General features: G+C 43.5%; 1 protein-coding gene across 2 annotated transcripts; it reads right to left on the bottom strand.

Moving 5' to 3' along the window:
- Positions 1-772: 772 nt before the first annotated feature.
- Positions 773-26,933, bottom strand: MYOZ1 (myozenin 1). 2 transcript variants are annotated; one of them, XM_082223649.1, is made up of 6 exons: positions 26,729-26,933; positions 19,307-19,389; positions 13,856-14,037; positions 3,236-3,506; positions 2,471-2,636; positions 773-1,382 (listed from the first exon to the last, which is right to left on the bottom strand). In XM_082223649.1, exons 2-6 carry the CDS (start codon positions 19,380-19,382, stop codon positions 1,151-1,153), a joined length of 927 nt encoding a protein of 308 aa, XP_082079775.1. In that variant the 5' UTR covers positions 19,383-19,389; positions 26,729-26,933; the 3' UTR covers positions 773-1,150. The 2 variants fall into 2 exon arrangements, with proteins under 2 accessions (XP_082079775.1, XP_082079776.1); XM_082223650.1 differs by lacking the exon at positions 19,307-19,389.

Genomic DNA, 26,933 nt, shown 5'->3' with positions numbered 1-26,933 from the left:
GCTGGGTTGAATGGCGAGAAGCTGCTGTCGGTTGCCATTCTGAGTTCCTTGTGTCCCGGAGCTGAAGCCTGGATACACGGTGCGAGGCAGCGGTGCGGCAGGTGGCGGTGCTGCGGTGCTGTGTGTGGCAGTCAGCTCAGCGGGATCCCATCCTCGTCGCCAGTGAAATATACTCAGAGTCGCAAAGTGATTTCATGCTCTTTATTCAGCTCATAGTGGTGAGGAGGAATGAATGAATGTCCCCTCACAGTATCTGCTTTATATACATTATTTACACAATGGGCTGCACATGATTGGCTAATTCTGGAATTCTACTGTAAGCCAATCAGGTTGTGGATTCACTTCAATCTGGAGCAGGATTGGGTGGTTCCTGCCAACCAATCATACTGCTGCATTGTTCTAGGACCAATCAGACTGCTGCATTCTGAATCCTATTGTTCTAGGACCAATCAGACTGCTGCATTCTGAATCCTATTGTTCTAGGACTAATCAGACTGCTGCAATTTGGATCCTATTGTTCTCAGTACATAACAAGCAGCATAATTCCACAAGAGCTGCGCAACTTCAAAAGCTACTGAACCGGTTGTTGGTGCCAGTCCCATTGGTGCATCCTTACATGCCAGAGCCACAAATATATTTGGCAACCTTGGATCATGGCAAAGCTGAATGGTAGTTCTTTGTGCCCTGTTAGATTCCCCCCCACCCCCGCAATGGAAAATAGGATGTGGTTGTTTTAAATAAACTGTGAACATGAAACAAAGACTGGAGAGTCTTGTCTTCTTTCTTTCTAGATGCTTTATTTGTTTTTGCCAAATGATAAAACAGGATCAAACCCGGTACAGAGCAGGCAGGCAGCTTAAACATTCCAAGACTGTCCCTTTGTTTTGTTTTGGAGGGCAGATATATAAGTCATTTATCTCCCCCTCCCCACACCATCTCTCTTTCTTCTTTCCTACTTTAGTGCTTTCCTTCTTCTACCTCTGATATGGATAAATACCACAGCATAGATACGTTTGAGAACCTAGTGGGAACTTGGCTGTTCTAAGGACAAAGATTAGGAATCTCTGGGACTGGAAGTGCATTTTTCAGCTCCTTGTAACAGACTTGCATGTGGGCAGATGCAGAAAGGATGGGGCGGGAAAGGAAGGTTCTATAATTCTTCTGTTTCACCTGCAACTGGCACGTTCACTTCAATGGTGTATTCAGTAGGCTCTCCAGACCCCAGCCAGGGTACCGGGGTTCTGTTGAAAGACGGTCTATTGGTGACTTCTTGGCTGCACACAATGATAGGTTCGGGTACCAAAGGGCCAGCATCAAATTCGGGCATTTGGAAGGTCATCAGCTTGGCTGCCTTCTCATATCCCCCATACGGCATTGCAGTCCTAGGGAGAAGTAGAATTGGCAATCAAGGTTTTGGCCTCAGCACTAGGGACAGTTCAGTGCATAGGGAAGCCGTAGCTCAGGCATAGGTAAACTCTGGCCCTCCAGATGTTTGGGACTACAATTCCCATCATCCCTAGCTAACAGGACCAGTGGTCAGGGATGATGGGAATTATAGTCCCAAACGACTGGACCTAATGGTCAGGGGTCCCTTTACCTTTACCTTTATGTTACGTATTTTTGTGTTTTTATACTGTTAACCACCAGAGGTGTACCTAGGGTCTTTTGCAACCTTGGCAAGGGGCTGTATCGGCACTCTCTCCCTTAAAAAAATCACTTTACCACACGCCTTTGTGCCACAGTGTGAGACAAACGGGAACCTTATCTTGTGTTTGAACTTGCCACAACAACACACACATATGCGTCACACTCTCCACAGTCTGATAGGTGACTCCTTGGAGGGGGGCCTGGGCCTACGCCCCCAGTGGAAGCCAGTTTCGTGTGCGCCCCCCCCCCAAGTATGCCTCTGTAATCAGCCCTGTGATCCCCAGATGAAAGGCAGTATAGAAACTGAATAAAATATCAAATATCTTTCCCCGCTGTTGTACTGTCCACATTCAACGTACCCTCCCCTCCCCTGCCACTTTGTCGCGCAGTTTTCCTCGTAACAACTCTCTGTCAGTTTCCATCTTTCTTCGTGTGTGTACTCTCTGCATCTTCTCTGCTCAGCCCTTCACAGTTTATAGAATCATCGATTTGGAAGAAACCAAAATGCCATTTTGCATGGGGTTCAGGTCTACCCCTTGGCTTCTCACAATGGGTGGAACCGGAGCCTGTTTCAGTCTTAGCAGGAAAGAGGGACTTCCAGTATCGACAGACCTTGGCTATTTTGTCTTGTACTCACAGCTTCCCTAATAACCAAAGAGCTCATCTCCCTTGCATTTAAGGGGAAAGGGTCTTTTTCCTAATACGAGGGTCTTACTTCCTTTTGCTGAAGCTCCAGATCAAATCCATTTTCTGTTTAACTCACAATAATCTTACTTACCATCCACTGTCAGACTCCACCAATATATCAAAAGTTTCCCCTTACCTGTTGAAAGATTTATAATGGCAGAGGTCTGCTTTGGAGCCATAAGAAAGGAGGTCAATTGTGAATTCACTTTTCTCTTGTGGGGTCATGCCTAGAGCTCTTTCCCATGGAGAGATGTAGGTCTTAAAAATGGAGACATGTTTCCCACTTCCACCTTTGCTGTCACCTGAAATATAACAACAACAACAACAACAACAACAACAACAGATTATTTAGGTCATTTTTTAAAGGCAAAACAGAGGAACACATAAAAGAATGCCAGTGGGGCAGATAAATGTTATGAATTATAAAGTCAAAAGGTGACAGTAGGTTGCTTCAAACAAAATCCAAATTCTGTACCAAAGAATCAGGAAGCCTCCATTCAGAATAAATTACGCAAGTTGTGCCATTCTGCGTGAATTTACCAGAGTGCCACATTGTCATTTATTTGGATGCAGCTGGAATAAGTTAGTAGTAGGAATAATAATACTGTAATAATAATAATAATAATAATAATAATAATAATAATAATAATAATTTTATTTTTTTATACCCAACCCATCTTTCCATGGTGCTGAAATGGACCAGGAAGCATAAACAATTGAATGTTTTATGACTGTCAGGGGTATCCAGATTTTGGGAAAGATAATGTAAAAGGCAGGATGTGGATTGCTTCTTGCGCAACTGAAACACGTATTTCGATCTCTGGAGCAATAGCACCCAAACCCTGGCATCTTTCCTCGCTTAAGCTTGTATATGTGTGTGTATGTGCTCACAGATACTTGCCTTTCCCGCCAGTGGTGTCACTTCCTCCGCTACCATCCACACCTCCTCCTGTGCCGGCAGATCCCTCGGTGTGGCCTCCTCCTGTTCCTCCTGTTCCTCCAGCTCCACCTTTGCTCCCAGGTTTTGGAGGAGGAGCAGGAGGGTATTGCAGTTTACTGGATCCATACTGCCCTACAGTTACACCACCCACCATCCTCCCACTGCTGTGTGAATAACCGTGAGAATCAACTCCGTAGTGTCCCCCAGGTGGGATGAATCTCTGAAAATGATCCTGGAAGGGAGGAGGGAGAGAGAGAGAGAGAGAGAGAGAAAGAAGTGTGAATGTCAAGGTGACGATTCATTACACCTATTTCCAGCTAACAAAAATCAATCCAATTTTTTTTAATGTAAATTGGATTTTCAAAATAAAATGCTTTTGGAGGAAAAATCTTTCTAAAGAAAGTTTTCTATTTAAGTTACATTATAGTCCAAATACTATTCATCAGGAAATAAGGATTTGTTCAAGTTTTTCATATGTGCTAAAACTCAGTCCAGGTTTTTTGTGCGTTTTTTTAAATTGCTTAACCACATCAGTTAACAAATATGGATACATATGCTATAATGTTATTGTTTTAGTTAAATAAATTGTTTAAATTGTTATTAAGGAAATGATTGTTTTTCTCCTTCCAGTGAAGTACAGCAGAAAAATTGTTCAATGATATAAAGGTAAAGGTACCCCTGCCCGTACGGGCCAGTCTTGCCAGACTCTAGGGTTGTGCGCCCATCTCACTCAAGAGGCCGTGGGCCAGCGCTGTCCGGAGACACTTCCGGGTCACGTGGCCAGCGTGACATCGCTGCTCTGGCGAGCCAGAGCCGCACACGGAAACGCCGTTTACCTTCCCGCTGGTAAGCGGTCCCTATTTATCTACTTGCACCCGGAGGTGCTTTCGAACTGCTAGGTTGGCAGGCGCTGGAACCGAACGACGGGAGCGCACCCCGCCGCAGGGATTCGAACCGCCGACCTTTCGATCGGCAAGCCCTAGGCGCTGAGGCTTTTACCCACAGCGCCACCTGCGTCCCATGTTCAATGATATACAGTTAACTTATTAACCCTCCCAATAATTTCATAGCTATCAGTCTATGTATTTCTAATAGTACAGTATAACCAAATCAGTAATTTTTATATAACTGTAAAAACTACTCTGAAAATTTATTATTCCAAAAATGAAACCTTAATCTGCTTGTAAATATCAAGATTATACCAGAAAGAATGAGTCTTTCTGTAAAAAAATATTTAAATCAAGTCTTACTAGCTAGTGATTTAAATCGTGATTTAAATTGATTTGATTTAAATCAAATCCACCCTGTGAGCAGTTATGCCATAGGTGTAAATGCGTTGGCAGGGCTGGTTGGGTGGCCTCAAGGTTATCTTTGTAAACCGCTTAGAGAGCGTTGTAGTTAAGCAGCATATAAATTCTTTAGATAAAATAAAATATTAGAAAGGAGCAACAGTGAGAATTGCTGCTGGCAAGAGTCTCTGTATCTTTGCTAGGTTTACTTACATTGTGAACTGCCCTGTGATATTCAGATGATACAAATTTAATTGATAATAATAATGATAATTAAGAAATAATAATAATTTAGGTTCTGAGAACTAGATTGTTAGGACAAAGTGCCCCTTGTTGCAATGCTAGGGCAGCACTCAAGATGTAACGGGCGGTAAAAGGCACAACTAAGACACAAACATGCATAATGCAGCAGGAGGAGACCTGCTAGAAAAGGAACAAAAATTACCAAGCCTACCTGCAATTTTAAACTTGACATAGTCAAGTTTACCTACAAACTTAGAGTTGGGTGTGGGAAGAAAATCCATACAAGCGTATGACATTGATTGGTTGGCAGCTTAACTGATATCTAAGGGAACCTCCTCCACCAATTCTGAAAATTGTAGAAATAGAGCGGTTGATCAGCAGGGTGCCCTTTTCACCCCATGATTAAAAACAAACACCTCTGCTATGCCATCTGTGTGCAGATTTGTTGGGCGTTTTTTCCTGCAGGTTTTCTCCTTCTCCATGTAGCTAATCCCAGCAAGTCATTTTGACTTTTGCCAACAACAGGCAATCTGTGCACTAACTAGATGATGTTCATATTATCCAGCTATTTGCCTTCACTAAATACATTTTGCAGGAAAAAATTTAGGAATGATTTGCACAGTCATGTGCAAATCATGAAACAGAGAGATAACAGCAACTACTCAGGTTCTGTTGAGCAAAGGCACATGATTGCAGGATTGCAAGGCCCACTGGATCCACCTGCAAAATCACCTCTGAGGGATCCTAGCAAAACCCCACATTGGTTTTTTTTAAAGGGTCAAGCACTTTGCTTGCCTGTTACATGCAGCACTGTTTGGCGATGAGAAGCTTTCCAGGCTGTAAACAGGCTTCCAAGGCCAGCTGTTCGGTCAGCTAAATATAGGATAGAAGAAGTGAAAACCCCACAAGGCTGAGTGTAGAATTATCTAACACTCCACTCCATGTATTCAGCTGCAGTCGCCAGGGCTTCACGGCAGGTCATCCAATCTGCAGTCTGGGCACAGAGCCATCAAGCAAACTAAATTGACAGAGCTCTGGGGAATCTCCCTCCCTTGCCTATATAAATTTCCCATTTTAAGAACAAGGAGAATGAATTCCCTCTGAATGTTAGGAAATATGGGATTGGGGGTTGAGAGGAAGAGAGGAAGAGAATCTGAGTCATGGAAGGTTTCATCTCTGATGCGGCCTGGAGCTGGAGGCTGTGGCTGGTAGGGCTGTCTGTTCCCATACTAAACAGGGAAGCATGGAGCGGCACAAACACAAACTGAAATCCGCAACTGGTTTCTGAGTTCAGGAGGCCAGACTGCTTGAAGGGTGAACATGTGACGATGATGCCTACGTCTGCAGGTGGGCAATTCCTCAGCACAGCTTCTCACTAAACTCCAGCCGCCAACAACCATCTGGGGCTGCTTCCCTCCCTTGCATCTGCTTCCTCTTCTGCCAGGCTAAAGTCCCTGTGAGCGCTTACCAAAATTGTGGGGCACCCCAGCCTCGTGTTTATCCAGCAAAGATAAAGGTAAAGGGACCCCTGACCATTAGGTCCAGTCGTTACCGACTCTGGGGTTGCGGCACTCATCTCACTTTAGTGGCCGAGGGAGCCGGCGTACAGCTTCCGGGTCGTGTGGCCAGCATGACTGAGCCGCTTCTGGCGAACCAGAGCAGCGCACGGAAACACCGTTTACCTTCCTGCAGGAGTGGTACCTATTTATCTACTTGCACTTTGATGTGCTTTCGAACTGCTAGGTTGGCAGGAGTAGGGACCAAGCAACGGGAGCTCACCCTGTTGTGGGGATTCGAATCTCCGACCTTCTGATCGGCAAGCCCTAGGCTCTGTGGTTTAACCCACAGCGCCACCCGTGTCCCATTATCTAGCAAAAGGAGCTAGCAAAACGCACCCACTCTTAACAAAGCCACAATTGATCCTCTGAAATGCCGAGCTGTTCTAAGAATGGCTAGGCCCACAATTTGAAACAATCGCATGCACGTAAACTGGTGGTATTTAGTGGTGCTTGCAGTACAAAATAGAAAGTGCGCATGCAGCGAGATGCATCCAGTGCATTTCAGTTACTGAGATCCAGTCATGCACCACCTGATTTTCTACAGACAGCTCAAAAGTTTGGTGGTTGCCTTCAACAAGGAGAATGGAAAGCCAGACTGAGCAGGGGATGTGGGTAGATAAGAGTGAAGAAGAGGAAATCCCTGGGCACTGATCTAACTTAGCTGCACAATAACATCAATACTGTAGCCTCTGTCTAGCCCAATCACAAAACGTCCCATACACCACAATCCTAATTCCGAGGTACATAGTAAATAAACTCTTTTGACCACATATTCCTACCAAAAGAGGGCACAGAGCAGCATCAGTCAGCATGGCCAGTGGTCAAGGAGGATGGAAGGTGAAGTCTATTTGAAGGGTGACAAGTTTACCAGCCTTGTCACAAGAAGATCAAAATATAGGGAAGGATGGAGGTGATCAAACAAATGGAGATGCCCACATAATTGTGCTCCTAAGTCATCGGGGATATCATATGGTAGTTGGAGGTCTCATTCAGTGAGATATACTGGTAAACAACTTCCTTAATTTTGTTCTCTGCATCTTTGTACGGACGCAGTCCTGTTCACCTGTCCTTGAAACAGTTGTTTAGTTTCTGGCCTGGGGATATTTAAAAGAACATATTCTTTGCTTGCACGCCCTCCAGCATTTCTCCAATGAAAATAGGGATGGTTGATTCAATAATAGTATATTATTATTATTATTATTATTATTATTATTATTATTATTATTATTATTACCCCCGCCGCCCATCGGGCTGCCCCAGCCACTCTGGGGGACTTCCAACAGATATAAAAACATAATACAGTAATTAAACATTTAAAAACCCCACTTCCTTATACAGGGTTGCTTTCAGATGTCTTCATACCCTCCAACATTTCTCTGATTAAAATAGGGACACCCTAAGGGAAAGTGGGACATTCTGGGATCATATAAGAAACTGGCTTCTGTAAATCCAGGACTGCCCCTGGAAAATAGGGACACTTGGGGGGTCTACAACTACTATGTTAGTAGGATAGTCTGAGAGCTGGTTACTGCCCCAGAGCTTCATAATTGAGCAGGGATTTAAACGTGGGTCTTCCTGCTTGAAATCTGACACGCTTATCTGGTACACTAAACTGGAACATTCCCTTCCACTGGGGCCTTTCTACAGCTGCACACACACACACACACCCATACATTTGAAGCACGCCCCAGAAAGAATCCTGGGAACTGTAGTTTGTTAAGCAACGTGTTGTGCTTTAAATAGCTAGTGTGGATGTGACCCAAGAGCTGCTGTTCAGGAAGAAACCAAGAGTTCTGGGGACAGATGAGCTCCACCTGAGTACAATTAGGAAGGGAATCTTCGGATGGTGACTCGAAAAGGCCGAGCGAAGAAGGGTTAACAAAACCAAACACCAGGCTTGGTGGAAGGGAGAGACAAAAGTGCAAAGAGGAGTCTTCTCTGTGCTTTAGGCAAAGTCTGCAAAATCATGAGCGAACGATGCCAATAAGAAAATAGCCAAAGGGAAAAAGGGGTATTGATGCATCATGTTGTTTTAGATGTTTGTACATAGAAAAATGCATTTATTATGAAAAATGATTGGGAGAGACTGGGGACACCAGCAGGATTATGACCTATGTTGGCATTATGAAGACATAATGGGGTGAGACATATGGATGTGTGTTGTCTGCAATAGCTATAGGTATGTTCTGTTCAGAGGCAACAAAAAAGGGATAAATTGATGGGCTGTTCACTAAGATATTCACTGAAGGACCAATTGATCATGGATACAACAGCTGTTGCGAGACCTATCTTTCACAAATTTATATAATAATAAAAGTCATCCAAACTATTCGCTACATCTTGGGACAATGGATCGCATACATTGATTGTGCAAATAAGTCCTTATTTTTGTCTTGCCTGAATTTACACCCTGCCGACTAACACTCCTAGCCATCGTGTCAGGGCTCCCACCTAGAGTTCCCTAGGTTCCTGAGTTCACAGGTTTGCCCTCCCACTCAAAGAGAGTTAAGGGGAGAGTGATGCAGGTACAGACAATGTGCTGGTCCCCAAGGCTCCCCCTTGCATGTTTATTTAACCCTAACAAAGGTCCGTATACTTAAAGCTATGGTTTTCCCAGTAGTGATCTACGGAAGTGAAAGCTGGAACATAAAGAAGGCTGGTCGGCGAAGAATTGATGCTTTTGAATTATGGTGCTGGAGGAGACTCTTGAGAGTCCCATGGACTGCAAGAAGATCAAACCTCTCCATTCTGAAGGAAATCAGCCCTGAGTGCTCACTGGAAGGACAGATCCTGAAGCTGAGGCTCCAATACTTTGGCCACCTCATGAGAAGAGAAGACTCCCTGGAAAAGACCCTGATGTTGGGAAAGGTGGAGGGCACAAGGAGAAGGGGACGACAGAGGACGAGATGGTTGGACAGTGTTCTCGAAGCTACTAGCATGAGTTTGACCAAACTGTGGGAGGCAGTGGAAGACAGAAGTGCCTGGCGTGCTTTGGTCCATGGGGTCACGAAGAGTCGGACACGACTAAACAACAACAACAATATGAAGTGGCTGAAAGGGGCTCTTGAGTTCTAGCATTGTGTGAGGGCAAGGGGAAATGTTACCTATTTCTTCTTTCCACACCGTTCATCATCTTACACAGAGTTCTCATTCCCCCAACAATCCAACAATATACCTGGTTCTAATTCTTGAACAGACAGGTGAACAGAAACCCCATTTAAAGTGTTCTTTCTTTGAAAGCCAAAAAGTCAGTTCTTAGGGTTAATACCGGCAGTGCAATTGGTGATCCCATTAATAAATATCTGGGTATAATAATAAGAGGTACTGATGAATCTTGAAAGGTTTCCCCCCTTCATAATATCTTGAATACAGGCAAATGGTATGGAAATGAGCAAATGAGTACTTCCATCCACAGAACATGAAACCAAGGGGAGAAATGTATGCAATACACACACAAAACAATATATGTGCAAAACAACTATATTTCTGCAAGCTTGGGAGGCTGGTGAATGATGGAATGGTAGAGATGAGATATGAGATATCTAGTGAAGAAGACAAGTGAGAAGGTAGATGTGTGCACATTCTATTTACACACACATACACAAAGGGAGAAGAGATGGGGAGGGCAACGGTTTGGCGGGGGCATTAGGAAAATGTTTGTCCTGGCAAAGTGACAATGCGGTATGGCTCATTCCTGTTCTGTGAGGTATTAATCACCCCATGAGTACAGTGCTCATTGCAGTGGGACACAGGATCACGTGTGGTGCAGCTCATGTAAAAAGCAGCTGCTTCAGACATCAGGAAAGGGCATTTTCATACATTTCACTTTTGTTTTTGTTGTTACTTTCAATGCCAGTTTAATATAGGATCAAAATGACCCCAAGCCACTGGAGCTGCATGTCCACTGCACACTAAAGGCTGGCATGATGACCTTTGGACATTTGCCCAAAGTGGCTTGAGTTAGTCACCAAATAGCCTGGCTAGCCCAGAGGGCACCTTCAAGTTTGGTGCAGGCCAAGCCTTCTGTTTCAACGAGAGAGAACTCCACTTGTGTGCCCTTCAGCTGCCTCACATGGAAGTCCCAATAGCGGCAATTTTCCTGATGCCGCAAGGCACTTGGGCTGTCTTTAGCTCCAGCATTTCTATATGTGCTTCAGGAGAACTAGGCAATGAAAAACGATCCACCTCAGGGAGATGGAACTGCTAGGCATCTCAAGGTCCTGACGTCACTGGGGGAGGAGGCCTGCTGAGATGGGGAGATGCCATGAAGCTCTTTTCAGCGTGCCCTAAAGGGAATGATTGAGACCACCATGTGTGTTTCTATTTCCACCTCCCTGATGAAGAGCTTCCCAAAATGCTTACAGTCTATGTTATTAACAACACGTCTGGAGTTACAGTCACTCGCCTTCAGTCACTGTCCTCAGCCCGCGTAGAAAGGAGCCTTTAGTTTGAAACGGGGGAAGTTAAGACCTCTCCAAATCCATGTTGTGTTGTACATGGAAGCTTAAATCCTCTGTAATTAGTCAGTTGTTATAAGGGAGTCAAACGCCTTTCCTCAAATAGCCTGCCAGATTGTTTGGGAACTACATTTCTCCGGTACTCAAACCACTATTCACAGTTGCTGGCAATGTAATGAAAACCCCAATATATCCATGACAAGCACTGAATGCTACAAGGATCTGCGGTTTTTTTTGCATGTCACGGGTCGCTAACGGCTGGAATCTGTGATACTGCTGATGGTGAGCAACCCTGCGCTTACCTGTGCAGGTAATATTTCTATAAAAAGTTAAAATAATACCTGTGAGGTGTTTTGTTGCAATTCTGCACATGTTTATTTAGAAGTAAATCTCCCTATGCTCATTGGGACAGAATTGGTACCTGCATCTCCTATGTCAGAAGTGAGAGGCCACCTAAGATTCTGAACCCTAAACCCTTCCCCACACCCTCCAAGTGTCCCTATTTTCCAAGGACAGTCTTTACAGAAGCTGCCCCGGTTTCTGATTTGATCCCAGAAAGTCCTGCTTTTCCTTAGAATGTTCCTATTTTCATTGGAGAAATATTGGAAAGCTATGGTAGGACATCTCTATTTTCATTGGAGAAATGTGGGAGGGTATGGAGTTATGTGACCCCCGAGCCAAGGAGATAAGTAACTATACAGCCTTTAGAAGACATCTGAAGGCAGCCCTGTATTGTGAAGTTTTTTAATGTCTGATGTTTTATTATGTTTTTATATATATTGGAAGCCACCCAGAGAAGCTGGGGCAACCCAGTCGTATGGAGAGGGTATTATTATTATTATTATTATTATTATTATTATTATTATTATTACTACTACTATTAAATAGAATGTACCTATTTTTATTGGGGAAATGTTGGAGGGTATGCACCCCAATATTGCTTTAAAAAAAGCCATTGAAAATAAAGCCAATCAGTGATCATGTCTACGACCTACATGCACCGCTAATGGTGTCTGTATGGTGCTGGGGATCCTGAATTAGGAACTGTCCTGGACCCATAAGCCCTGTGGGAGTCCCAGAGCGGTCTGTAGCATAGTGTGGGTTGCCAGCATCCGGGGCCTTGCAGGTGCGGAGGGGGGATGGGAGGGAAGGAAATGGACAGGGTTTGCATGTGCATTCAACTGCCTAACAGCACCTGTGTCACCCAGGAGATTGCAGCCGCAGAGGAGAGTTGCTCTGTTGTCTGGAAAGGCCACTTCCTGGTTCGCATGGAGAAGCTGTTTACAACAGAGTCCAGCGACGGAAGTGCACAGCTGTTTTGAGGCAGCACCGCGTGTTGACATTTTACGCCCCTAACAATGTTGCACACAAGGCAATTGCCCCTGAGCCCCTGCACACTACGCCACTGGCCTGTGGGCAGGCCAGCAATTATTGGTCGGCACGTAGCTTGGAAAAGCTGCCCTTGTCCAAGGCCCAGCACTTAGATATGGAGAAAAGACTAGGACCTTCTTTGCTTGCCACATGGAATTCAGTGGCCTGAGAAGCAGCAGTGAAGCTCTGCCTCTGCCTGCCACTATCTCTTGCTTCCTTAGTTTGACTGCAAAACTTAGGGAGGGTCTAGGAAATATAATGAGATATCACACTATGAAGAACAGGGCAACATGTGAATCCAGGACATGCTTTGGATTTCCCCCTGGCATGCAGCCCCTGGAAGGCTCCCCACGAGGAATTACAGCCCTTTGGGTTGAAAAACAGACCCCTGGTCTATTAAACTATTTCTATTTAAAGTGGTAGGAAGGGTCATTTGCTTCATTATAACCTATGTGCTTCTCTTTGTACGCTTCGAAAAGCAACTTCAAACACAGTGAGTCAAATTCAAGAATAAAAGCAATATTTTATAGCATCACGTATATTAACAATCTATAATAAAATATATATGTATGATGTAAACTTTCCCTCTTGTTGTTCTTAACTGATGTGGCTTTCTTGCTTCTGGACAATAAATCATTCTCTGCAGTTGCAGTGCCAGCCCTAACATTTGGCAGAGTGGGGCAACTAATTTTGAGAGTCACGAAAGATCAGCAGTTGTTCCTTTTGTTGTATTTCTACTCCCAAGGAGAAGCACTCACAGGATTTTCTGCCTCAGGTGCTAAAATAACTTGCCTAGCCTTAGGCTCTATGCACCTTGCCTGAGAGCAAGGGGAATCATTTGTAGTTCAGCTACAGGCAGCAATCTGGGTCTGTTCTTAGCAGGGGCAGGACAGCAGGTAGATTATATTTGCTTTTGGGTCCCTTGCTCTGTTTTAGACTCCCATGTGGGAACATAGTTGTCAGATCTCTATGCACAATTTGTATATTTATAAACAAACATATATCACCCAAAAAATGCCACACCCCTCTAGAACTTTCTCCTCACAAGGAAATAGCTCCTGTAGCGACTGCTGCTGGAACTTCAAACAATTTGCAGAAGTAGGTGAAACAATATTATTTGAACATTAATATACGAGGGAGATAGTAAGGTGACCTGCTTTTCTGCCTCATCCTCTAGACAAGAGGTCCTTGTTCCATTTTATCCTCAAAAGATCAGGTACAATAGGCTCGGATGAGAGGGACTGACCAGCTTGAGTCTGTTCAAATGAGCTTGACGGCAGGAATTTGAATTTGGATGTCTTATATCTCAATCCAACCTACTAACCCAAAACCACTCTGGTGAGCTGTGGGCCTGATCTGGCTTCCCAAATGATTTCAAATGCCCCCTCCCAAATATATCCAACCATTCAGCAGCAGTGCTGCCAAAATAAAAGAGTTATTATTAACTACCATGCATTTGTATGGAGGTATACACCTACTGTAATTTGAAGATCAGTATTTGTATTAGGGCCAGCTTTTATATAGGCACAAAAACAAACTTCACCAAGAACCACAGCCGGTCCTGCCTTTGGGCACTTTTGACAGCATGCAACCATCTAGGTATCCTTTTTCGTCTATGATCAGCATGGACAAATGCAATTGACCACACATTTCTATACTTACCACAGAATTGTCGGTGAACACATCTGGGTTGTTCTCATATATGAATTTCTCTACCCTTAGTTGACGAAGTTTGAACATCTTGGATCCCTTGTTGGTGAGGAGAGAGAGTTCTTCTAGCATCACATCCCTGGGGATGCTGATCTTCTTCCCCAGGTTCAGCTTGGACCCTTCTTGTGGCATGACTGAAGGTGTACAACAAGGACAACGTTACAACTACAAGAAACCTCCATTTTGACCTCTTTCTTCATTCCTCCAAACCAGTGCAACCAGAGCAGTTAAAAAACAAAAAGCCTATAAAGTGTGACTGGTGGAACTGGCCTTCTCTGAAGGGAAATTATGGGCCCTTGATAATTTAATAATAGGTAAGAAGAACTTAAATGACCTTGGTGGTGGGATTGTAAGAGAGAATCTACATGTGCTGGTGGGGGTAAGCACCCTTCTTTCCTTTCTGTAAATATTGTGTAATTGATTCCATTCCCATTATATTGGCAAAATGTAGGCTTGGGAACATACATTTGCACAGTGCCAAACAGCTGACCTTTTTCAGAGTGGTGAAGGTTTTATTGCAGCCAAGCCCAAGGGAGCGGCTGATGGAGCTATCAGTGGCCTGTTGTGACAGGTTTTCGATACTTTTTGCAGATAAAAATCATTCGAGTCCACTCTGACTCTGATTTCACCTGTATCATGAGTGTATATGGTATACTGCCCAGTTAGGTTTCAAGCGTTCACTTCCTGAGGAGACTGCTTGAAGGTTTGCGGCCTACCAACTGCGTTGTTGCCCTGCGTTGTTGCCCTGCGTTGTTTCTAACAGGGTATGATCCCCACAGCCTTTTAAATAAATCTGCAGTAGGTGGAACCAGAGCCAGTGACAGTCAAGATTTAGTCACCTTCTTCCTCCTTGTTGAGTTACATAAAGGTAGTACTGAGACTGAGGAGGAGCAGGAAGCAGACAGGCAGTGCCATCCCTTGGTGTGGTTGGAAGAGACAGGTAACAGTTGGCTGAGGGCAAGACTGATGGAGCAGTGCCCCCATTCACCCAAATGGACCAGTCTCCACAGTGCACAGGTCACATCTAGACTGGGCTACAATTATGCTTTCCAAGTGGAGCTGCTTTTAAAGACAGTTCGGAGAGCGCAGTTGGTTCAAACTCTGGCCCTCCAACTTGCTGAGATGAACAAGGCAGTTACTGACTCTGTACCACAACTATGCTGGTTAACAACGAGTCATTTCAGTGCTGGTTTTAACTTTTCAAAGATTATTTGAATGATCTCCTCTGCAAACACAAACTTACTTCAGCCATTAAAATCAGCTGCTGAGGCCTTGCTCATTATTAGCAAAGATTAGATGCATGGACACAGGGGCAAGGATTTTTCAGGAGCAGCTCTGCTATGGTTGAATCCCCTTCTGTGGGAACTCTCATTGCTTTTAAATAGATTCTGAATACGTTATTAATGACTTTTTTCAGCTGGAACTCTCCAGAACTCAGTTCTGGCACCTGTCAGGTGGGCACCATTGCCATTCTGAGAGAATGAGGAAAGTGTTCATTGTGAGTTTCAACACCTCTTTTTCTAGAAAAATAACACCAATGTCATCAATTTTACAATACTTTTGTGCATGTTTTCTCCTGACTCAAGCATATATTACTATGCGGGTATGTTTCTTTTGATTAATTTGACTTCAATTATAGTTTTGTTGTTATTTTATTGGTAGCATTGTTATTTTGGTTTGTAGACTACCTTGCAAGTATTACTGCTAAAGGAAATTAGTGAAATAAGTAAATAAATGAAGAAACCAATAGTGGCCTTGAATGACCACCATCTTGTTACTAATCACCAAAAAGACACACACAAAAAGCCTCAATCTTGCCCTGTAAAAATCCATACATTATTGACGTCAAATTGTGTGTCCTTGCAAACAGTTTGTTACAGTACATGTAATGCACACAATGGTACCTTTTCTAGTCATGTTTCTTTCATGTAAGAAGTATGACCAGAAAAGCCACATGTTGCCATATCATAGTTTTGTTACAGTGGTGCCTCGCAAGACGAAAAGAATTCGTTCCGCGAGTCTTTTCGTCTTGCGATGTTTATCGTCTTGCGAAGCACGGTCCGTCGCAACTGCGCCTCTTCAAGCGGCTTTTTAAAAAAAGCGCAAGACGTTTTTGTCTTGCGAAGCAAGCCCATAGGGAAATTTGTCTAGCGAAGCACCTCCAAAACGGAAAACCCTTTCATCTAGCGAGTTTTTCGTCTTGCGAGGCATTCGTCTTGCGGGGCACCACTGTATTTGCTATTTCCTCAGCAACTGTGTGTTGTTTTCCCCCTGTGGAAGACCAGGGGGTGGTGACCATGGCTGTGTTCCAGAAGCAGTGGGGTTGGGGCGCAAGTGGAGGACCACAAGGAGTCAAGACGAGGGATAGACCAAGCCAGGAGAGAGCAGGGAAGCCCAGAGCCAAGGGGATGAGGGACCCAGGCAGGCACAGAACAGCTGGAGTGACAGGAATACCAAACAGTTGACTGAGGAGAGAGCAAGGGTGGGACCTCTGGATCCAGGCTATCAGAATTAATGGGTGTGGAAGGGACAAAGGAGGTCATAAAGGGAATGAGGCTGAGAAAATTTTGCAGGAGGAAGAAGTAGAAAGGGAGTGAGTTTGCCTGAGAGCTAGAGAGGAGGAGGAATAGCAGCAGCAAAGAAGCCATTGCCAGCCAAGCTTAAGCAATAAGTTTGAGGTGGTGGGAAGGGGCTGTGTCATGGGTGGTATTATGTGGAGAGCAAAGATGGCCCCACAAAGGAAGAAAGTATCTATACAATGTGACATTTCCTCTGGCTATCCCGGAAGTGACATTTAGAGTCTTAACCATGTTTACTTCTATCTGTCCTGCTTAGCAAGCACCACTAAGTTTTGAACACGTTCAGTTTTTTGTTCCATTCACCCTGCAACTTTATCCATCTTTACACACTACTAGCTATCGCAGACAAATGGTTCTTTCTCAGTTAATGACAATATCACTCAGGTGGCATCAAGCAGGGTTGGCGGTACCTTTGAGAAACAATAACACTAGCCTACAAACTAAAAATACTTCATTGCCAACCTGTTGTCCTCAGTTGCTTATTCTATGAAGTGGAGATCTGAACTCTCTCGCCATGTCCACTTCCACAGTTTACAGCAGATATCGGGTGTCAAAAGACAGAGCAAAAGGACTGATCTCTATGGGTCATTGTCAGAACAGATGTTTGACTTAGGCAAGTGAAAATGGGCATGGCATTTGCACACCTGACAGCAGAATTCTTAGTCTCTGGATCTCTGGGTTGTTGTTTTTTACTTTTGATGATTTCCATCCTAATCCAAACAGAAATTGGCAGATTATGCTCATTAGAATGTGCACTAGCCCCGACACCAAGGAAGCCAGCAGAAGCCAATTTTTGGTCTTCGCCATTTTTTAAAAGGAAATATTTTTATTTAATTTTCCCAACCACATACAAACATAAACAAACAAAACAGGCTGTTAACATTTCATTTCTAAGACAGCAATCCCGGTCGCCTCTCATGGATTCAATTGTTGCTTCCTCAGCAGGAATCCACCATGAGAACTGTAACAACAGAACCTCTGTGATTTTGTTGATGTCTCCGCAGTACAGAGCTGGGATGAGCCCAGTTATACGCCACACAATCGGAGCAACACCATTTTGCTCACCTTGCAGGGTCTGAGCTCTGCATATGTTTGGGGCCCTAAACCTGAAGGCCACCTGGTCCTAAAACTTGTGCCACCGTTAACATCCTTCATGGTTCTTAGGTCACAGCTGTTCATATCCCAACCCCAGCAGTCACTTGCTGTGGCTGCTGTGCTGATAAACTATGTGCACAGCATGCTGGAGGCCATGCGACAAGGTTTCAAGCAATACTGAAGCATTTCAGCCAAGGCACTGCCATTCATTTACTATACTGAATCAGAGCTTCGTGTGGCTTGCTTGTGCAAGTATATTTATGCACCCCCCATCAACAAGTCAAAGAACTAGAGATTCAGAATCAAGCCATGCCTTTTTTCCAGTCAAAGCAAGATAATTAAACAATTAACTTCTTTCCCGACTCTTAACCACCCTGTCTGTACTGTACCTCTAACGCAGTACAGTAGTACCTCGGGTTACAGATGCTTCAGGTTGCAGACTCCGCTAACCCAGAAATAGTACCTCAGGTTAAGAACTTTGCTTCAGGATGAGAACATACATCACGCAGCAGTGGCGTGGCGGCAGCGGGAGGCCCCATTAGCTAAAGTGATGCTTCAGGTTAAGAACAGTTTCAGGTTAAGAACGGATCTCCAAAACGAATTAAGTTCTTAACCCGAGGTACCACTGTACCTATTATGACAGTCATGGATGCCATCAAAGGATCCTGGGGACTGTAGTTTGTTAACAATGCTGAGAGTTGTGAGGAGACCACTATTCCCCTTACAGAGCTATAGTTTTTTAGAGTTCTCTGAGTTGCAATCCCAAGAGTGGCTTAACACTCAATCCCTCTTCCCAGTGAACTCTGGGAATTGTGGTTCTGTGAGGTAAATAAGGAGTCTCCTTTCAACTCTCAAAACCCTTAACCAACTACAGTTCCCAAGATTCTTTGTGACGAGACATGACTGTTTAAAATGGCATAATACTGTTTTCAATGTGTAGCGCAAGAGAGGCACATATGTCAGTGTCAGGGCTGGATTTAGGTTTAATGAGGCCCTAAACCACTGAAGGTAATGGGGCCCTTTATATGTCCAGATGTCCTTTGTCAACAACAAATTGTCACTGTTTTTTGTGTTGAATATATGCTATAAGGTAATTTATGGACCTAATAGGTATCTAAAGCCATTTGCACATAACAAAATATGTATTTTATCAAAGTTATTGTTGAACTGAAATACAATTTAGAAGAAGTATATTAATAGTGAACTTTTTTGGGGGGGCCCAAGAAAGTGGGGCCCTAAGCTATAGCTTGCTTAGCTTATACGTAAATCCGGCACTGGTCAGTGTATATCTAAATAACCTTTGCCACTGCAGTGCTACTTGAAATCTAAGGACTTAACACCGGTGACAGTGAGAGACCGCAATAAATATCCATATTTTCTCCTCAGCTGGGAAAATATGGGTAGCCATTGTGTCCCTCACTGTGCCATTCTTCTGCTTGTGGGTTCCATCTTGTAAAAGAAAAAGAAAAAACTTGAAACCAACTGCATGTGACTAAACATCATCACATACAGTTTGGCTCTTTGGGGTGAGCCCTTTGGCTCTGTAAATATTCTAGAAAGCAGGAGACTGTTGTGGTCCTTCTACATAAGCCGTAACTTAACCACTCATGACTCTTCATTTTCATAGAAGCTTCTATGCTTGTTCTCTGTTTGGCACTCCACAGATACTCTAGGGAGGAAGTGCTCAGAGAGGATTTTATGTCTGCGTTCAGGTGCACATATATCTTACCTTCTTGGGTTAGTTCTAAAATGAGTTTAGTAGGTTTTCTCTTCTTATTGGGAGCCGGGGTTCCTGCAAGAGGCATGCTGTTTCTGTACGAGAATAGAATAGTGTAAATGAACTTCTCATTCGTGTTAGGTTAAATACAGAGCTGTTGCCTCTTTCGCGATGGAGTTTTCTTTCGTTTGCTAATCCCTTCCCCCTTCTGGCGTATATAGAAAAGGTGTCTACCAACTTCCTCTCTCAAGACAAAAGGGGCCAGTCCACACAGATGCTTCTGGAATCTTTCCTAGCCCCAGCAAACCCTAAGGAACAATGATGGCACATGACCTGTTTTTCATTCTGGCTGCATATTTTGCAGTTTTGGCCAATTTCAGCAATCACTTCTGGCAGTTCCCCAACTGCGAGAAGTGAAGTTTCAGGGAACCAGGCAGAGAGCTTTCCCAGTAGTGGCACCCGTCCTGTAGACACCTGCCCATCAGATATCAAACAGATAAATAGCTATACTTTTGGAAGACATCTTTAGGCAGCTCTGCACAGGGAAGTTTTTAATGGTTAGTGTATTATTGTGTTTTTAATATTTTGTTAGGAGCCACCCAGAGTGGCTGGGACAACCCAGTCAGATGGGTGACTACTACTGCTACTGCTGCTAAGAAGAAGAAGAAGAAGAAGAAGAAGAAGAAGAAGAAGAAGAAGAAGAAGAAGAAGCAGCAGCAGCAGCACCAACAGGAATTTCATGACCTGGTACCCAGCTGCTGGGTATGTTTGAGGTTTGTTGAGGTTCACCTGAGATCTCTGGTCTACAGACGACTCACCTCAGTACAGAGAACTATATTTGTTAATTATGATAATATACAGAAGGATGTACCAAAACAACAAATGAAATTGAGTGATGAATAAGCTATGCAGGAGATTTTATTCAGTAAGATAACTGTGTAGGCTGCAGATTTGGAAAGTAAACCCAAACAAATAATTTGATAATGTGGCATGTCCCTGAGGAGGACAGAAAGGACCAGGAAGCCTCCTTATTAATTTCTAGGCTGAAGAAGCTAAGGAAGATTCTCTGCTAACACTGGACCATATAAATGTTCCAGATATATTGTTAGAAATCTGTTCAGCAATGTTTAATAGATGTAGATACAACATGTTGCATGGCAGAAACATAATCTGATAATTAGTTTACATATTATCAGATTTATTTCTTAAATCTGTTACTTAAAAGTATAGCTGCTTTTTTGTTTTAAAGGTCACATCTACGTTGCAACAGAATAAGGTTTGTTATTGATAGTGCTTTTCTCTGAGGTGTTTTGTTTTGTTTTTAACAATCGGAGTATCTATATTGTGCTCATGAAAATGTATGTTGGTAAATGGGCAGATTTGGCTTGAGCAAAAAAATTAGTTCTGCCACTAACAATTGCTGCCTGTTTCAGGTATTCCAGATATGCAGGTTAGTCTGCAATATGTATCCCCGTGTTTTTCTTGCTTGAGTTATCAATGTTCTATTCTTTCTGGTTTCAGTTACAGATAGGTAGCTGTGTTGGTCTGCCATAGTCAAAATAAAAAAAATCCTTCCAGTAGCACCTTAAAGACCAACTAAGTTAGTTCTTGGTATGAGCTTTCGTGTGCATGCACACTTCTTCAGATACACGTGCATTTTTGTGTATCTGAAGAAGTGTGCATGCACACGAAAGCTCATACCAAGAACTAACTTAGTTGGTCTTTAAGGTGCTACTAGAAGGAATTTTTTTATTTCTGGTTTCAGTTATCAATAACGATGTGATTTGTGATCTTGTCTTATTTCATTCATTTTTCTCAAGTTATTGAACCCATCCCACTTTACACCTTGTTCTCTTTCATAAATGTGATACATCTGTTGTAAAAATAGTTAAAAAAAAAATTGTACAAAATTCATAATTGTTTTCAAAAACTTTGACAGACTGTATGTTTCTCAACATGAATTCCAGCCACAAATTCTAGCATGGTTTTGGTTTACGTACCATATTTTTAGGGCTGCCATATCCCCCAAAGTGGAAATCTAGACAAAGTTGGGGGTCAAAGTTGTTTAGCTTTCTTTGGGAACACCCCTCCCCAAAAAAGGGGGGAGCTTTTCTGGGAATTTTAACAGGTTTTCTTTAATAATAACAATAACAACAATAATAATCACCCTACTTGCCATATGTCCAGGAGATTACTTGTATAACGGGAAGCTAGAATAGCAGAATTCATTATGGAAAAAAGGATTTTTCATTTTAAAAAGCACCACCACCACGCAGAGCACTGTAATCCTGCGATCGCTCGAAGAATCTCGCTCACTGTGCTTGGGGGCACAAAACAGCGAATTGCGTGACATTTTGTAAGCGATTACAAAAAGTGCAAACTTTGTCCACATCCCCAGTCAAAGGCACAGTTGGCAGCTGGTAAGACATATGCCCTCCCTACCCTCAAAATACCCTTAGCCAAGACAAATAAAGATGAACATGGGACAGGATTAGCCCCTTCTGCAACAGTTAAGTGATTTCCATTCTTCCATTGGACTGCCTATGCGTAGCCATATGTGTGGGTTACACAAGAGGGAAATGAGTGAAATCTGCTCCTTACAAATATATATTGGGGTGGCAAAGTGCATGGGTGTGTGTATATGTCTAACATGTTAATTTATGATTAGGTTGTGCTTAAAAAGGTAAAGGTAAAGGTACCCCTGACTGTTAGGTCCAGTCATGTACGACTCGGGGGTTGCGGCGCTCATCTCGCTTTATTGGCTGAGGGAGCCGGCGTACAGCTTCCAGGACATGTGGCCAGCATGACTAAGCTGCTTCTGACAAACCAGAGCAGCGCACGGAAATGCTGTTTACCTTCCTGCCGGAGCGGTACCTATTTATCTACTTGCACTTTGGTGTGCTTTCGAGCTGCTAGGTTGGCAGGAGCGGGGACCGAACAACAGGAGCTCACTCCATCGTGGGGATTCGAACTGCCGACCTTCTGATCAGCAAGCCCTAGGCTCAGTAGGTTACACCACAGCGCCAGTAGTTTACACCATGTCCCATTAGGTTGTGCTTAGGGGAAAGCAAATGGAAGCAAGGATTTGGCAAAAGGGACCACCCACTGAAACATCACCGCACACACGACAAGCCGCCCACCAGAAAAAAAATGCACCAATAAACTTCCACATTTAGTGGCCCAATGGCAAAGGTCCAGCATATGTCCACTTTCCTTTCTGTTACATTGATTTAAAAAACAACAGCACATAGAGCTTCTTTTGGCTAGGTCTATTCCTCATAATCACCTCACTAACATTTGGGTACCCTATTAAGACTATATTACTTACGCCTCAGTTTTTGACAGTTCTCAAACTTCTGCGTTGGCATCACAATCCTATATTTTCTACTCAAATGTAATTCTGCTTGTTTTCCATTGAAATGCTCTTTGCCTGCATCGCTATAGCGGACCCACTCACAGTGACCCCCAACCCAGGCAGCAAGGGCCTAGGCAATGTTTATGTGTAACAAACCGAAAAGGAAAATATTCTGGGATTTTAAAATTGGTCACAACTTTTATTGATTATAGTTGTAGGTAGGCTTTGGCTCAGCCATTGGGTGCAAATCCAATTTCAGCCTCCAGGTGGGTGGCAGATGTTTGTGTGGGGTCGTGTCTGAGATTATGGGACTTCCTCAAAACATGGGTCTACATAGGTGGCCCATGCTTGGCTTCTGGACAGAGTTCTCACTAGACCCCTCTAATGGAGTACCCTGCGATCGCTCCAGTTTGCATTAGAGGTGATGCACCACTTCACACCGACCCAATATTAGACTAAAGGATTCCACTCAATGCCTTATCTGCCAAAAGTTGTGACTATTTGTTATCAGGAAGGCAAAACCTCCAAACAGGGTCAATCTTGTTTGCAGGAAATTCCTTCTCGGATCTGAATATGGTCCGAAACTTGGATGCAGCTGACCTTTATAGCTGGGCCCTCTCGCTACCTGATGGCCAATTTGAAATCTAGCGGTGGTGGATTATCCCACCATCCTTTGTAGCTGGCCGGGGGAATTCCGCAACTGCTGCCTACCCAGAGACTGAGTAAGCGGCCATTTTCTTACACTCGCATTTTACCCATTCTTCTGTATTGGAACCTGAAGTGTCATACATGTGGTTCCCAGGAGGTTAGACCTGCTTAACTTCAGGAAAGTGGTGGCCTCATAGATTAGACAGAGAAGGTGATGATTTGACCAGGAGTCCCCAGTGAGTTTAATTGTTAAGAGACATTTTTAATCTCTCTCTCTCCTTGTCCAAGAGCCAAATTAGGTTTGACTCAGCAGAACCATAATTTAGATCTACCCCCTCCCCCTCCCCCAACTTCAAGGCAGCTATAGGGGGCTGCCAATTTATTCAAGGAAATGGCACTGTGGGAATTTTTGTGTGACCTCCAGGGCCTTCTTAGATTTTAGCAATTTCGTTGGGAGTCGTCCCCCCCCCGCAAAATTTGTTCATGTCCATACCACTCTCTAATTTGCAACTACTTCTTCAAGTGTTTCTGTATCATAATGCCCAGTTCCGTTCTGTTTTAGTTCTAAATTCATTGCTGGCTTGTAATCTCTTTCCTGCACAGAATATTCCTTTGTTAATAGCAGAAAAAAATGTACTTGTTAGAACTACTGGTTTCTTGTTAATCCGTTGATCATCAGAACCTCTGCTTGCCCTACTGCTCCTATTTGGGAACAGGAGGTCTATTTAGAGAAAGCCACCATGGAGGTCCCAAATTTCTTACCGAACAGCCTAAATTTAGCACCCAGGTCATCCCTCTGACATTTCCCTATGCCAACGGTACCCACACTTCTACAGGCCTATTCCTGCTGCTCCCTATATGGCTGCCTAAAGAGACTGGCCAACTTCATACCTGGGCAAACAACTCTTCTTGTGATCCTCCCAGCCATCACACTCCTTCCTATATTTTTCACATCCTTTCAGAAATTGTGTCTCATCTCCCATGAAGCAAGGATCCACCATATTAGCCAAAGGTTTTGTGCAGGGGTTTCTCCATTAAAGTAAGCAAATCATTGGCCCCAAATCATGAGCATCACAAGCATTCGCTGGAAATTTAAATTTTCTTATATGTTTCCCAGAATCTCACCAGTGTTCTCTGGTTTCCTTAGCAGCCGCTCTGGTCTCTGTATACTGCATTTTGCCTTTGAGAACCTCAACATTTTTGAAAGACTGTGTAGAAATGGATCTATTTACCTATGTGTCACATTCCTACAAGGTAGGCATAGGTTCAATTCAGTTCACAAACAAAGGCGAATCTGCCTAATTCACATTTTACGAAACAATATGTGAACGGAAATGCAACTGTTCAAAATTCTCACGTCTCCGAATTTTGCTGTGCAGTTCGCCAGCCAAGCAATGTGTACAAAAGTGCACATACTGAGATAAAATATGCATGAAAATGGATATATCAGTGAAAATAACATTTAAAAATGCATTATTTTGGGGAAAATAGAACTATCAGGGAAAATAAAATGCTTTGCAAAAATGCGTTAGGCAAAAATTGCATGCAAAAATGTGTATACGAGGTGAAATTAGCACTAAAATGCTGATGAATGTTCATGAGATTTTTTTTTAAATGGAAACTGATGTGGAAATTTCGAGAACTGTGCTCAGATTGGAAAAACGAGAAACTGACATAAACCAAAATGGAATTATTCACCCATTCCTAGTCATAATCAATGCAATAAAATGATAATTAATCTGCTGTTGTATTTTGTTGTACACTTTGAAGGTTGAATATAGATATAGGACAATCTCTTGAAGCTTAGAAAGTTATTTTCTCAAAAAACCGATTGCATAGGAAAACCCCTTCCATTACTTTTGTTTTTGCTAATGCAGAAGTTATTTACACCAGTAGGAACAAAACCACAGGGATATTATTTCACCACACAATCCTAATTCACCCTTTTGTCTTCCAGTTTTTCCCTTGGCGAGATGAGAATGTCTGAGACAGGGAATTCAACAGATGAATTTGTTGCGTTCATTTGCTATCCATCATTAAAATTAAGGCTGTGGAAGTGGTTAAAAATAAAACAAGACCACCTTTGAACTTCCAGTTTTGCTTCTACAATTATGTGGGAGAGTTCTGGCAATTGCACCCCAAACTCTCAGCCATGACAAAATAGGTAGGACTTCTTTGACAGATGGCATAACTGGTAGAATCTAGCTGTCCAGGGAGCTGATTGCACCTTCTATTTAAAGCAGAAGAAGAAATCAGCTAGCTGGACATCTAAATTCTGCTCTTTCTGCCATCTGTTCTCCAGTCTCTGATTAAAAGTACAGAATTGCAGGCATTAAACTGAGAGGATTTGTGAAATGTATCCATTGCAAGCAAGTTTTTTCATTCATTATTCTTAGATTTCAAGGGCAAAGGACAGCATTACTCTTGTATCAAAAGACAAAACACATTTCACCCTGTAATTCCTCATTTGAGCCCAAGAGCTCAGGCTGGGCTAGAGCTCCTTCATCTTAAAACTGTTTTTACGGTATTTTTTTAAATTTCATTTTGAACAGTTTGAGGTGAGAAGTGAAGGCTGATTGTTGCTGTGTAGCACCTTGGCCAGAGCAAATGAGAACCCTACAGGTCAACAAAATGTCTTCTGGAATGGAGTTATTTACTGATTTCCACACACTGGGATCCATCCAACAAGTGTGAACTCCATGTCATGTAGTTGCCAAATGTGTATATCTCCAAATCAAGGGCAGCAGATGTGCCAATTAAATGCCCCGTATGAATACTTCGGCAAGATCCTGGACAGCTGCTCCGGTGATAGAGAAAACGAGCAGAAACTAGCTGGCAAGGCATTGGTGCTACTACCTGACCTCATGGGGAATGGGAAAGAACTTCTGCTGTAGTATTACTTAGTGAGATAAGTTAGTAAATGGGGAAACATGGGAGGAAACACCCTTATGTGCAGTATACTGAGATACATCCAAGAGAAAGAGCTGATCTATTTTGACATTTAGTAAGGCCACGAAAGGAACGGGAGAGTTGGCAGGCTTCCCAAATGTCCTGGATGGTAACTTAAGACTGCTGAAGCTGCCAGTGCCGGCGGTGACAATTTTGAGTGGATGGCTTCAAGAAAAAGGGATCTCTGTAATGGTCATTGTCCCCAAGAGCGGGACTTCAGCAGGACTTTGCTTTTCTAGTGTACGAAAGAGGGTCCGCTGGATTTAGTGGTTCCGGGAGTGTTTAGGGAGGAAAGGGGTCTCAGGCTCACAGGTGCAAGTACTTCTTTCTGCCTGCTTTGCCTGTTAACCCCCTTCCCCACTGCCAGGCAGCGCACTGCTATGCAATGCAGACTTTCCACCATTTGTTCCGCCCCCTCTCTTAATGTCCCATCCCTCCTAGCTACCTTTCCCGGCTCCCCATCACCTTGTGGAGGCACTCACCTCAGGCACGCATGCACAGGCCACTCCGCAGAGCCTCCAGCAGCAAGAGCAGACCTTGGTGTGTCTGGTGTTCTTCGCTTGCTTGGTCTTGCAGGAGGCTTAGTAGCTCTTCTTGACCCCCCTGGGTATCCGGGGGCCCACACGCTCCCTGCTCAGGGTCTGCACGGCACAAAGTGCTGATGTGGAGTGCTGCGAATTTGACTCT

The sequence above is a fragment of the Podarcis vaucheri genome (genome assembly GCF_965113315.1).
Source record: "Podarcis vaucheri genome assembly, chromosome: 5".
In the NCBI taxonomy this organism is placed as follows: Eukaryota; Metazoa; Chordata; class Lepidosauria; order Squamata; family Lacertidae; genus Podarcis; species Podarcis vaucheri.
The sequence above is the reverse complement of the archived record's forward strand: the minus strand, read 5'-3'. Positions and strand labels throughout refer to the sequence as shown.

Bases quoted from the DNA above. Each gene is read 5' to 3' on its own strand.
- MYOZ1 (XM_082223649.1), bottom strand. From the start codon at position 19,382: ATGCCTCTTGCAGGAACCCCGGCTCCCAATAAGAAGAGAAAACCTACT. The intron at 3,507-13,855 runs GTAAGTATAGAA...CCTCCCTTCCAG, and splicing joins TGTTCACCGACAATTCTGTG to GATCATTTTCAGAGATTCAT. The intron at 1,383-2,470 runs GTAAGGGGAAAC...ACTTCTCCCTAG, and splicing joins CATTATAAATCTTTCAACAG to GACTGCAATGCCGTATGGGG.